This window comes from Notothenia rossii (assembly GCF_949606895.1).
Source record: "Notothenia rossii genome assembly, chromosome: 7".
Classification (NCBI taxonomy): domain Eukaryota; kingdom Metazoa; phylum Chordata; class Actinopteri; order Perciformes; family Nototheniidae; genus Notothenia; species Notothenia rossii.
In genome coordinates, this window is record NC_136905.1 from 26,083,788 (window position 1) to 26,096,447 (window position 12,660).

The following is a 12,660-nucleotide window of genomic DNA, read 5'->3' on the forward strand; positions in this document are numbered from 1 at the left end:
CCAGACACATTACAAAGTGCATTAAAATGAATACAGAAAGAACTGTCAAACCCTTCAGTGCACAAACCCATAACACGGGATAAGGATATGAATGAATACTATACTACACGTCTACTAGAGTAAACTAGGTGCTTACTTTCACCTCATTTGTGATTTGTCATCGCTGACTTTCTCAATGGGAGAAGTGACATTTTTTGTTTTGAACAAGGGCAGTGATTTTTGGCTCATAGGATGTCAATCCTAAAACATTGGTGAAGAGTGCTGTCAGTCAGGGAGCAGCGAGTGACACTTTGTATTGAGTGTGAAAAGCTTGATTCACATTTGTATGTTGATCGAAACATACTGAGCTGGATGAATGCATGTTCCCCTCGTCGATGCAGAGGACCACTTCCTTTGCTCTGGTTGATACATCCCCCTCTATTGCAACAGGGAAGGGGTCTCTGGCCAAGCCCATCACCTCTGTGGGCAGAGCAACTCCATCCAATCGACCAGCAAAGTTATCTTCAACCTCGCAATGAAATCTATGATCACATCCATGATTTCTGCCGGGGATGTGATGTGTTTGAGGAGCGTCGGAAAATGCAGCATCCGACCCGTACTCAAGTCGGTCGCGAAAAGGTCCAGCTTGAGTTGGAATGCGCGCATCTGCTCCACAAAATCAATGACCGTTTTGTCTCTGTTTACGCTTCAGAGTTGAGAGAGAGTTGCTATCATAGGAACACCGTTACTAGCACCACTAGATGCACTTTCAAAAAACGTGCTGCTGTGGTTTGGTCGTTTCTATGCAACGCGGAGTGTTGCGTTCATGGTCTGTACTAGTGTAGGAATTTGGCCACGGGAGGCTGGGCCACTCGGGAGTTTGTTCTGGGCTGCATCTGGCCCGCGGGCCGCCATTTGAATAGGCCTGCTCTAGCGCGTTCTCACTTCACACAATATGGAACCAACTTTTGTCTTAGGATGTTAGCATAAGCACACATATCACATATTGTACAAATAAGCATGTAAACACCGTGGACCTACCATCCTCTAGGGGGGTCCTCACCTCCTCTAGGGGGGTCCGGGGGCATGCTCCCCCGGGAAGATCTTTTTTTAAGTATTGAAGTTAAAAGCATCAATCTGGTGCACTTTGAGAGCAAAATTAAGAGATTTATGGATACATCTCTCAACACCCATATGAAACAGAACTGTGGACAGATTTTTCTTTATGGATATTTTACAAATCACTCCCCTTTCAAACTGTATTCTTGTTTTGTCATATAGTATTTCATAGCTGTTTTTCATTTATTCTCTCTGGCTATCCATCTCATAATGTTCACATAAAAACTAGCTGTCAATAGGAATATCATTCAGAAGAATTATAATTTCCTGCAAAAATCTGTCACAAAAAGAGGTTGCACATTTAGATTCAGGTGTTGTTATGGCAACGTCAGTGGCCAAATACGTTCAAACATTTTTTTGCTAGGGGGCCCTTAGTGGCTACGGGGCCCTAAGCGGCTGCTTATGTCGCTTAATGGGTTGGGTCGGCTCTGGATCCATCTCATCCGTGGTAGATTTCTGCAAAAAGCAAATTCATGTTAGCCTCAAGCTCTTCGATGCTCATTTCATAAATGAAAATAATAATAGACCTGTACTTTGAAGCACTAGCTGTACCTCTACAGTCCATGAATGCTAAATCATCACAATTGCCCATTTTGAAAGTTTGTAAAATAAATGCTGAATTCATATTACTATTTGTAACCGCTGACGGTGACAGAGAGAGGCAGGTAAAATGAGACAAACCAGACTCAGAGTAGCCAATGCTGCAGTTCGACTGCTGATAGGAAGTAGAATAATACCACCATTTCACTTATGTTAAAACATTTTTTTTGAGAGGTTGAGACTGAATTTCTGCTCACATAAGGTGTTCAAGTCAACAAGGATTATTGATCACAATGCATAGTAACAGGCAGCCTTTTAAAGATCTACAGTGTCCCTTTGACAAAGATAATATCAGTGCTTATTTTTTCCTAACCAGGCAAGTCAGCAAGTGTAAAACTCATTAAAAAATCTGCAAAAGTCGCAACTTAGAGAAGCAGCAGAACGAATGATAAGAGCACTCTGCTTAGAACTTGGCAACATTTTTTCTTTTTGAGAATTGTATCCGAGACCTGACCAAGCTACGACATCTCTATTAATAAAGAGAATAGCAACATAGCATTTCATTATTTTACATTTTATATATAAATTAAGGATTTATACATTGCTTATAACGAAAAAATACAAAACATTTTTTTGATCTTACATGACATTTACAAGTGAAATTTTACACAACATATTCAATAACTTACAAATGCTTTATTTGCATAAAAAATATATCTCTTTACAAAACTTGTAATATGTACATATTCATATACACAGATTTTTGAATGGGATAACAATTGTGTGATACATTTAAAAGCATTCTACTCTACTCCAGAGTCGGATGTGGGACTGACTTAGTGTACTGTGTTTACCAGGTGCATTTCTTTCTTATCCATAAGAAATATGAACTCGCAAAATATATTACATATCGATAACACAAGACATCTTTTCGAAAGAATGCCATAAAGTATCAAAACTGTATAAATGTACAAAATGTAACAGCAATGACAGGAATCAACATAGTGATACAAAGTACTATACATGTAGCAGCAATTGCTATACTGGATCACTTTTTGCCAACATGCACAGGTATGAAACTATGTTCTGCTTTTCAGAGGAACCTATTCTTCGATAAACCCTCTGAGCTGACATCACTCAGCTAAATCATTGCAAACTGTGCAGATTAATTACACTGATGTACAGTTTTACTAATGCAAATGCTATGTATCCCTTAAAAACATATGCCCATACAGTATTCAAGGCACTGCAATGATGTAGGAATGTGATGACAGTGTCAAATTCATTTTTTTATTTTTAAAACATACGTGGTAGTTGAATGGTAGTACAATGCCGATGGTGGCTCCTGGTAAAGTGTGCAAACTGTTGTATGTATACTGTACATTTGTTGGCAGAAGCTGATGGGTCAGTAAGACATGGACGTAACCATTTGTGTCGATACAATAGGGCAGGCCCTGGCCGTGTATTCATCAATCATCTCAGAGTAGGAGTATGGATCGAGGATTAACTGACTAAGGCACAGTTTCCCAAAATAATTATAGAAACGCAAACACTGCTCTGTTAATGAGAAATCCGAGATCATGTGGAAGTTGCACTTGTTATGTTTTGGAAATACTTTAAGGAAAGGCAACCGCATGTCAAATCTTTTATCATCATAAAACAAGACACACTCCCAGCCTCCGAGTGCTCACTGACACATATTTGCACTTGTATTATTTTCAACGACATCCCGGCTTAAATAAACTTCTGGGAAACGTGGCAAGCTTTAGGAACTGTGCACTGTATGTTCTCGACTTTTCATTCTATAAAACCTGAAAGAATAATCAAGGAACTTCTACTTTGAGATTCATGATGTATACAGGTTCAAGGCTGGGGTTTATTCACATCAAATTTGGTTCATTTGGGACTATAAATAATAGTTTCATAACTTAAATAGATGGATGTACCCTACGTGACCATTATGGCCTGTTCACACAGCGGCTTTGGAAAAAGCTTGGAGGTGGGCGTGTCTGAAGCTTGTGGGAGTTTATGCGAGCAACGCAACCAACAACCAATCACATGAATCTCCCGCCCCCGACATACAAAGCAAAAAAAACGAAGTAAACTGGATATAAACTCCCCAAACAGGCGAAAACCTACCAGTTTCACCCACTGCCTCTGCCACCTCCCTCCATGCCTGGTTCCTCCGGTTTGTATCCCGGTAAGTAAATAGGGACTGGTCGTAAAGAACCGGGTGATTTGCTACCGCAATAACTAATTTCTCCTCCATTTTCTTTGGAATATGGAAATGAACTGCGGTATGTTACTCCCAGCATACACACGGTTTGATTGGCTAGTGCTTGTACTGGCAGATTTGCATAAACGGGATTTGATTGGCTGACGCTTCTGCCGAGGCTTAAAAAGTTGAACATTGCTCAACTTTTGCAGCCTGAAACGCCAGGAAAGTTCCGCTCTGCTTCCCACAATTCAGTTCGGTGAAAAGTGACGTCACCCCATTCAAAGTGAATGGGCAGAAGCTTCCAACGCCGCTGTGTGGACGGGCCGTTATACTGAAAGGTGCAGTAATCTCATACTCAAACATTTCTGGCAAAAACTAATTCATTGCACACAATGTGATAATAAACCCTAATGTTTACTACATCTTTCGTGGGCAAAACGCACTCTATTGTTGTCAGAGACCCTGCACTGTAACAACAAAAGCCCTAGCATTCCCTAACGCACTCCAAAAAATTATACTGCACTTCGGTAATTAAATCCCTGGCCACAAATGTTGTCAGTAGGAGGTGCCGTCCAATTAAGAGGTATAATGGACCATACAACTTTGAACAGACAGAGGTCTGTTCAAAGTTATATGGTCCATTATACCTCTTAATCGTGTATTGGCACATGCTATTCAAAGAGAGGCAGTTTCTTCTCTTCATCCTCATCTCCTCTCACACACACTTCACTGCCTGGAAAAAAGAATTTAAAGACAACATTGTTCAACTCACAGGTGAGAGGCTACTTACCTCCATAAGAAAGAAATAACTCTAGTTGGGATAAATGAGACGAGGATAAGAAAACAAAAAGGGTTGAGATTTGGGCTGTTTTCTTGTAAGGAAAGAATTTTATTTTTCATTTGGCATTGTGAAGTAACCCTCCTATATTTATACTACAGAGCATAAAATACTCTATTTTATCTATATGCCAGAGGCTCTTTTTTTCATAAAGCCAACACTCATAGAGTGTAAAGAACACTTCTCTCCTCCGCGCTACGGGAAGATCCGGGAGGTGTGGGACCTCTTCTTCCTCTCTTCTTCCTCTCTTCTTTAGTTCTTTACCTTTTGTATATGATCGATTGCAAATGCCGCAAGCATTGCTGATAGTGTGCTTTATATTTCTGAAGCAAATCTCTGTCTTTGTTGTATGCCATCAGAAACAGGGAAAATATAAATATGTCGATATATTAATGTTAAGCAAACAAGGAGAAGTTGTATTCTCCCTCTATGTGTCTCTCTCCCCTTCTGTCCATCTCTCATACTCTGTAGACATCAAACCATGGTGCAGATGGTGTTGAGATTTGGGTCAAAGCGGACAACTTTCCCCTCAGCGGCTTTTGTGTTAGTGTTGTACATGGGATTCTCAAAAGTTGCCTGTCCATTGTTGTTCTCGTGGACAGAACATCCTGTGTACTGCGCTTTATCTGTTTTCCTGAGGGAATAACAAAGGAGGTTGCATATTAGTTCAGAGACAGTATCCTAATTATCTCTCCTCCTTCCAATCCAATAAACATGTCTCCATTATCTTGGTTTGGACAGCTGCAGTAGGTTGAATGGTAATTATTATTGAAAAGATCAGTCAGAGGAGACCCAATGCCCCGTTACAGGCTCTGCGTCGATGTACTGTTTTAAGAGATATGTTTAAATAAGGACCAAATGTACCCGTCTCCACACAGTACATTATCATAATGAAGAAGTGGTTCTCTTGCCTGACGTATGCTGCTGTGCAAGGCGGTAACATGTTGACTAAAATTGCATCATGCTTTGAAGCCTCTCACAAGTAAGCTACTGTATCCAGTGAGAACCCTTTTTGCAGTATCTACCTCATCTTGACTTGCATTTCCTCTGGCTGCAAACCGGAAAAATGTCTACTTAAATCTTGGTCTCTGAAAACTTTCCAACATCAAATATTTGTTTAATAACTTTTGAACTCGACAGGAGGCACACACTCATGAACATTTATAACTTTCTTTCTGATGTGGGAATAGCACAGACCCAGAACAAAGTAGCTATTTAATGGGATAAGCTAGTATGGAAGACACTGGGGTACATACCGCTGTTTGTAGAGATAGAATCCGAGGCCTGCGAAGATGAGGGCAAAGAAAGGCACGAGGATAGCGACAGCAACAGAACTGCTGTTGGTGGAGCCGCTGGTTTCAGGGTCAGCGAGTGTGACATTCTCTCTCACGCTCAAACCTGGAAGAAACAAAGTACATTTAACAAAATAATACGAAAAATAGAGAATATGTTAATGAAAAACATCAAAAATATTCAGATGATTAAATGCAACAAACTGGAGAAACTCAATGGAAAAATAGAAAGTTACGTATCTTCTGCTGTTGACGATAATGATGATGGTGATGGTGATAATGATGATGAAGAGGAAGATGATCACAGTGATGACAAGTCGGAGACGCGGCAGCCGGTTGATAAAGACGCCAGGCATAATGAACTTACCGATAATGATCACTGCGGCTGTGATAATCTTGTTGAAGAGATGATGACAACATGAATGTTGAACACAAAACAATGAAGGACGATGATGTGGAAGGGAATAATCCACTTTGCGCCGTATGTCAGTGGCTGACACACTATAAATCTAAAGTACAGTATGTATCCTGTCAATCCAGAGCAAAAATGAAGTAGCTTTTTTTGCAAAGGAGGGGTTAAAAATCTTGGAGTGAGTCATATAACTCATATTTTCTTAAACCTCTTTTGGGTTTCAGTTTTCCGTTGTATATTTGTTCTTGTATAATGCCAAAGAAAAGGAGCAAAGAAAACCCCATCTCAGTGGGAACATCAGTGACAATCAGACCGTTTTTTAATGAGGTGATTGCATTTTTAACGCTTTTTATAACTTCATAATAACCTGAATAGTCTACATGTGCAGATTGGCTTTCTAAAAGGCATGCTGCTGGTTTACAATGTAAGCTTACTGTGTTGATCATTAAAGAGCACAGATCACCACATGGGAATGTTGTGTTTATGTTCCTCTGTGACACAAGGCAAGGGCTTTGACTTTTTATTGCTCACTCACAGTATATGTGCAGAATATAGTCACACAGAACCAAGCTTTCACACAATGTGTGGCAGCATATGTCATATTGCTGTGAGGGGGAGGGGTCTATGAAATACTGCAGACAAATTTTGCCATCATTTGAATGGCATGACTCGGCAGTGGCCCTCTCTATAACTGCAATCTAGCTTTGCTTATTATGAAAAGCAAAACGTTTATGCTGAAGATAAACTCTGAAGTCAATAATACAAACCCAGTTCAACAGTTTTCAAAAACAAATGGATGGTCAATATCAGATTGCATTGAGTCACTGGTGTAATGCCATTTACCATGAGACACATATGTAAACATGTGGTCAACTCAACTCAAACTGTAACCAACCGTTTGGCCCCTGTAATACCACAATTCTAAATAATTAGAAATGGTGGGATTGGCTTGCCAAACCAGAAGTTTAAGGGTTTAGGATTATATTACTGCTGTTTAGGTAACAAGTGTTGAGATTTAAGCATTCAAACCAAGAGCAAGTTTGCAACACCCCCTCTAGAAACTTGACATGTTTATCACAAGATGTCTGCTTCTTGATGTCTGTGTTTCACAGTTTTTGTCTCACATTTTTGTAGGCTCCATGTTTTAGGTCGCATTCACACCAGTCTATGACTCACACCTAATAGTCCGCTTCTCTGGTGGCAGCAGACGACAGTTTGTTACATTGTTTCATTTTTCAGAAGGTTCAGTTTGTGTTCACACCACAGGCAAAATTCAAACGGACTATAATATTTAAACACAAGTCATGTGCGAGGAAATGCTGTTCAACAATTGGTCAGACATTACGGGGGTAAAAACGCAAATCCCGGCAATTCCCGCCATGGAGCATTGGCACGTTACTTTCATGCTGTTGTTAATCTGGAGAGCATATCAATGGACTTTAGCAGATGGCGCATATATAATCAGACAACGTGCAATAAAAAATATTATAACACATATAATGAGAGACGTTCTGCAGTTAGGAGGGGGTTTCACCGACGACAGGTGGCTCTGACTTTTATGTATAGTGTTTAGTTTGATAGTTGTTTTTAATTTACACGACACTGTTCAACACTTCATTCTGCTTCTCTCTTTCGCAAATTTTGAAGACATCCGCATTATTGTGACACGTATATACTACGCTTCCTATGTTTTGGTGCGGACTGCGTTCACACCAGCGATGAACCGCTCCAGAGTTCACTAGCAAGCGGTCCGAGACCACCTCTTTTAGGCGGACCAGAGTCCGGTTGTTTAGTTCACTTCAGAGGTCTCGGACTGCATTTACACCGACCCAAACGAACCACACCAAGCGGCTAAACGCACCAGGGTTCGATTCAACCGGACTATACAAGGCAGGTGTGAACGCAACCTCAAATTCTTGTTGTGTCACAAATCATGCTTGTACGTGTGGGTCACACTCAGATTTAACATGAGTATGTATACATTTCCCTATTCAGCAGATGAATTTGCAAATAGCCTTCAAGTGTCAGAACTGCTATAACATAAATAATTCACAACAAATGCAAGAATATTTTTCTTTACTCTTCTTCCATATTCGAATGGTAATGGCAACCGTGTATTTAAAATGACACCTACCCAGTCTCTGTAGTCCAAACTGTCCGTAGTCTTTACCCTGTATGAAGCCTTGGAACACATAGCTGCCACCCTCAGGCTCAGCTGAAACCTAGAAGATAAAACATAAACAACAAAAGCTTGAGAAACCTGCCTGTTTTGTTTCAACTGCATTAATAAAATCCGATGTTGTTGGCACTTAGATATTGTTGCATCTATTCACGCCACATCTAAAACAACATTCAGGATACTGTAGTTAGTATGACATTCAACACATTCTTTCTTTGTTTTTCTAAACCCTGCTTTAGAAGCTGTGCGGTGTGCTATCAATAGCTTGGCAGCTGCCACCCGCTCTGATAAAGTGGACCTTGAAGATTATTTTAGATGAGGAACTTCAAATCCACCATCTGAAATTGTACAGCAGTTCTTCCACGTCCCTTAGATGTCAGGTGTGCGTCTGAGTTTATTTAGCAAATAGTCAAGCGGGAATATGGAAATGGCTTAAGCAGAGCCACTGGTGTATCAGATGTACAGCCAGAAATATGTAAACAAAAACAAACAATAAGCCAGGAAATGACTCCTCCGCTTGTTGTCACAGTTTCGTCTCATGTATTGTGATTTCTTTTTTTGTGTTGGCAGTGTAAGTAGGATGAGAAGCCCAAATTAATAAAACATTGGAGTGATTCAGTGCGAGAAAAGGCTCATGTTTGGCTTCCAAGCAGTTACGGCCCCATTGCATGTACTATTTCTGTCTGTCAGACTGAACAAGAAAGAAATATTAAATAATATAAGAAAAAAGACAGTCACAGATCTTGGTTATTTTGAAAGATCACTCGCCAGCTGCTTCAAATTCCTGTGTATACTCACAAATCCGTCCATTGCCCAGGTCTCATCAGTAATCCTGCTCAAGGAGCTGTGGGCAAGCGCTCTCATCTGGTACAGCAGGAGCATTAGCCGGGCCTCCTGGCGCTTGTACACTCCTGCGAGGTAGAGGACAGGAGGCAACATGAGAAATTATGCGAATAAAGAGATGAGGGAAAGAAACAAGTGCCAGGGATGAGAAAAAAGTAGCAGATAGAACTTAGTGGATAAATTAGAGAGAATAATAAGTGAGCAGTGAGAAAAGAGAACAGCAAGGGAAGAGGGAGGACAGGAGCCGGCAGACTAAAACATCCGTCTTTAGAGCCAATAGTTAATTTCCACTCTCATGCATGAGATCATTTGGTGATTGACTGATTGACATGAGGCAGCCTCAAAATAAATGGAAGTGACACACGGAGGTAGAGAGAGGAGGAGAGGGGAGGAAGTAGAAGACAGATGATTTATAGATGACTCACCAGAGAGCAGAAACTCCATGCTACTGTCAGTCAAAGTTACATTGACTTTCCCCATTGTGGCATTAAAGCTTGTGACTGTCAGAGTCATCGGCTGTTTGTGGCCTTTGTAGTCATAGGAACCCTTCCACACGAAATCAGGGGCAAAGACATCATCGGGAACTTCAGGAAAGAAAAACATTGTTAAATAATGGCATTAATTAACTGTAATATATAATACCATTACATATGGTATAAAAAAAGGTAAGTAAATCACTCATTACATCTCTGTTTATCTTATTTATAAATTAATATTGTGTTTTCAATGCAGGCTGTACACTTGCACCCACGCTGCAAAATGGTAATTAGATATGTAGTGGGATCAAACAGCTGATAACAGTCTTTTCACTCAGTTTGTGTTATATAATTTTTTCTTATATGCGTTGGCAATCTCAATTAATGATAATTAAATGCATTCAGGAGAAGATAACTCTGGATTTTGGGAAATTGTTTTGCATTGATTAACTTTATAATATAACTTTCACACCACTGTCATTATCTACTGGTAATATATTCCATAGGAAGCTATGAATCAATTATACGACTGCTTGTCATTGACGGCATGAACCAAACCTCATAATAAGTCTGAATAATTATAGCTGGCACAAAAAGCAGTTAAGGTTAAGTGGTGTACTTAGATGTCGTGTATCACATTTTTGTAACAACTGAATTTGCCAACAGTATATTACTTTGTATGAAGCTGATTAAGTGAGATGTAAATCTATACATTGCTAAAAGCGGCCTGCATATTCTTTCAGAGTACAGTTTCACCTTCCTCCCTACATTTCAATGGTTTGCTTTGACCTTTAGCTGAATACTTAAACCTGTTGGTCTCAAGGATAAGACTTATACCAAAGTAATATCTCTCACTTGTGTGTGTGTGGGTTTTGACTATCTTAACAGAAACAGACAAAGAATGCTTAAGTACAGCAATGCTTTGAGCTAAATGCCAAAGCAAATGCCAGCATGTTGACATGCTCATAATGACAATGCTAACATGCCAATGTTTAGCACGACATGTTTACTATGTCCATCTTTGTCCAAATATCAAAGTATAGGTAATGCTGGTGTAATTGCATTTAGTATTGCAGGTTTAAAAAATAATGAAACATAAATGGCAAAGTTGAAACCTGGCTTAAAGGTCGGTGTCGGATTTCATTTTTATGGAGGTTTCCTAAACAATAAACCTGGTCAATTGTAGTCATTTCTTACTTTCTATTAAAGTTATCTTAACCAACCCTACATTCTTATTCTTTCTTTATGCAATTACATTTTAAATAACACTCAGGGCAGATTAGGTGCTATAAATGAATATTTACATAATAAATATAATGTTAACGGTACATGAATAATGCAATAATCTGCAAGAAGTTACATTTGTGTGCAAATGAGGTTCCTAATACATTTCTAATATGTATTACATTGTAGGTATTCTGTAATGCACATATTTACAACTTGGTAATATGTTACACTATAGTATTCATTTTTACTTAATTGATTGAATCACTTAGAAAGAGCTACAAATATAACCGCACACGAGCAGTAATATCACATGTTATGGTCATGATGCAAACATTGTATACTGTTTAATGCACTTTTTCTATTATATTAATTATTGATCTCCACTGAAATGAACGCTGACTTTGAGGAACAGCACTAAAAACTAGAAGCTGGAAAGTAAGTGCAACCTTTGTAATTCTGATAAAGATACACACATACTGTATGAAGCCACGGTGATAAAAAATGTTTTCAGTGCCGCAGATTTCTGTAGCTACCAGCTTGTGAAATTCAAAACTCACCATTTATTTTTGGGCTTGGTATTCCCATTACGGGTTTGACAGTTTTCTCTTGTGACTTGGATCCGACTGCAGAGGAACGTAAGTATGTAAGTCACAAAAACGAACACAGCTGGGCTGAACTGCAGGAGGATGTTGGAAAAGTACACAACCATAACATGCCACCTACTTTAAACTCTTTCTCATTTTGTTAACAACTCTGGGACTTTTGCTCAGTTTACACAAACATGTATAAATCACCACCCTGTTGACGCTTCATGTTAAAAAATAAACTGAACATGCAAACTCTAATTAGCTGACAGCACAGTGACACAGTAGCTTTACTGAAAAAAACATCACAGAAACTAAAACATCTCCTTATATTTGATTAATGTCTTATTTGTCTCAACTATCAGTGAACATGAATGCAAATGTCACAAAGTGGATTTTGAGATACTAAGCGCCAAATCCTAAAAACCCTACACTTTTGTAGAAATGTTAAATTTTCCCCTCATTTGAACTCTTCCTCCACCCCTCGTTCTCCATCACCTGCCCCCGCAGACCCCTGCCAACAGCGTACCTCTGCACACAGGCACCTTGCCAGTCCAGCTGCTGTCAGAGCGGCAGACTCTGTGCTCTGAACCCCCGGAGAGGAAGTAACCCGGCTGACAGGAGTACACCAGGGTGTACCCGTAGGAGGGCAGGTCTAGACCCACAACGTCAGCGTTGGCCGGGCTCCGCGGCTGCTTGCAGGAGTGTGCTGGAGAGCAAGCAGAGAGCAGACACGTTGGTACACACACATACAAATGAAGCCTAATACAATTCATACACAGCATAGACAACTGCACACACAGACGGGCACAGACAGAGACAGGAAGATAATGAAGCACTCGCTGTTGTAGAGAGGAGGGTTAGGAAAAAAGAGAATAGAAAAAGGAAGCACACACATTTTATATTTTAATTGAGACTAGGGAGCTATTAGGGAACATATTGATACATTAATA

The 12,660-nt window shown here is 39.8% G+C and overlaps 1 protein-coding gene across 1 annotated transcript in view; it reads right to left on the bottom strand.

Moving 5' to 3' along the window:
- Positions 1–1,564: 1,564 nt before the first annotated feature.
- Positions 1,565–12,660, bottom strand: part of LOC307046356 (CUB and sushi domain-containing protein 3-like) — a 233,023-nt gene continuing 221,927 nt past the window's right edge. Inside the window, exons 62-68 of the mRNA XM_079692754.1 lie at positions 12,237–12,416; positions 11,681–11,746; positions 9,846–10,004; positions 9,376–9,488; positions 8,533–8,620; positions 5,951–6,092; positions 1,565–5,328 (exon numbers count right to left, since the gene is read on the bottom strand). Of these exons, the coding sequence (XP_079548880.1) occupies positions 5,169–5,328; positions 5,951–6,092; positions 8,533–8,620; positions 9,376–9,488; positions 9,846–10,004; positions 11,681–11,746; positions 12,237–12,416 (908 nt within the window). The 3' untranslated portion in view covers positions 1,565–5,168. The remainder of the gene's footprint in view (positions 5,329–5,950; positions 6,093–8,532; positions 8,621–9,375; positions 9,489–9,845; positions 10,005–11,680; positions 11,747–12,236; positions 12,417–12,660) is intronic.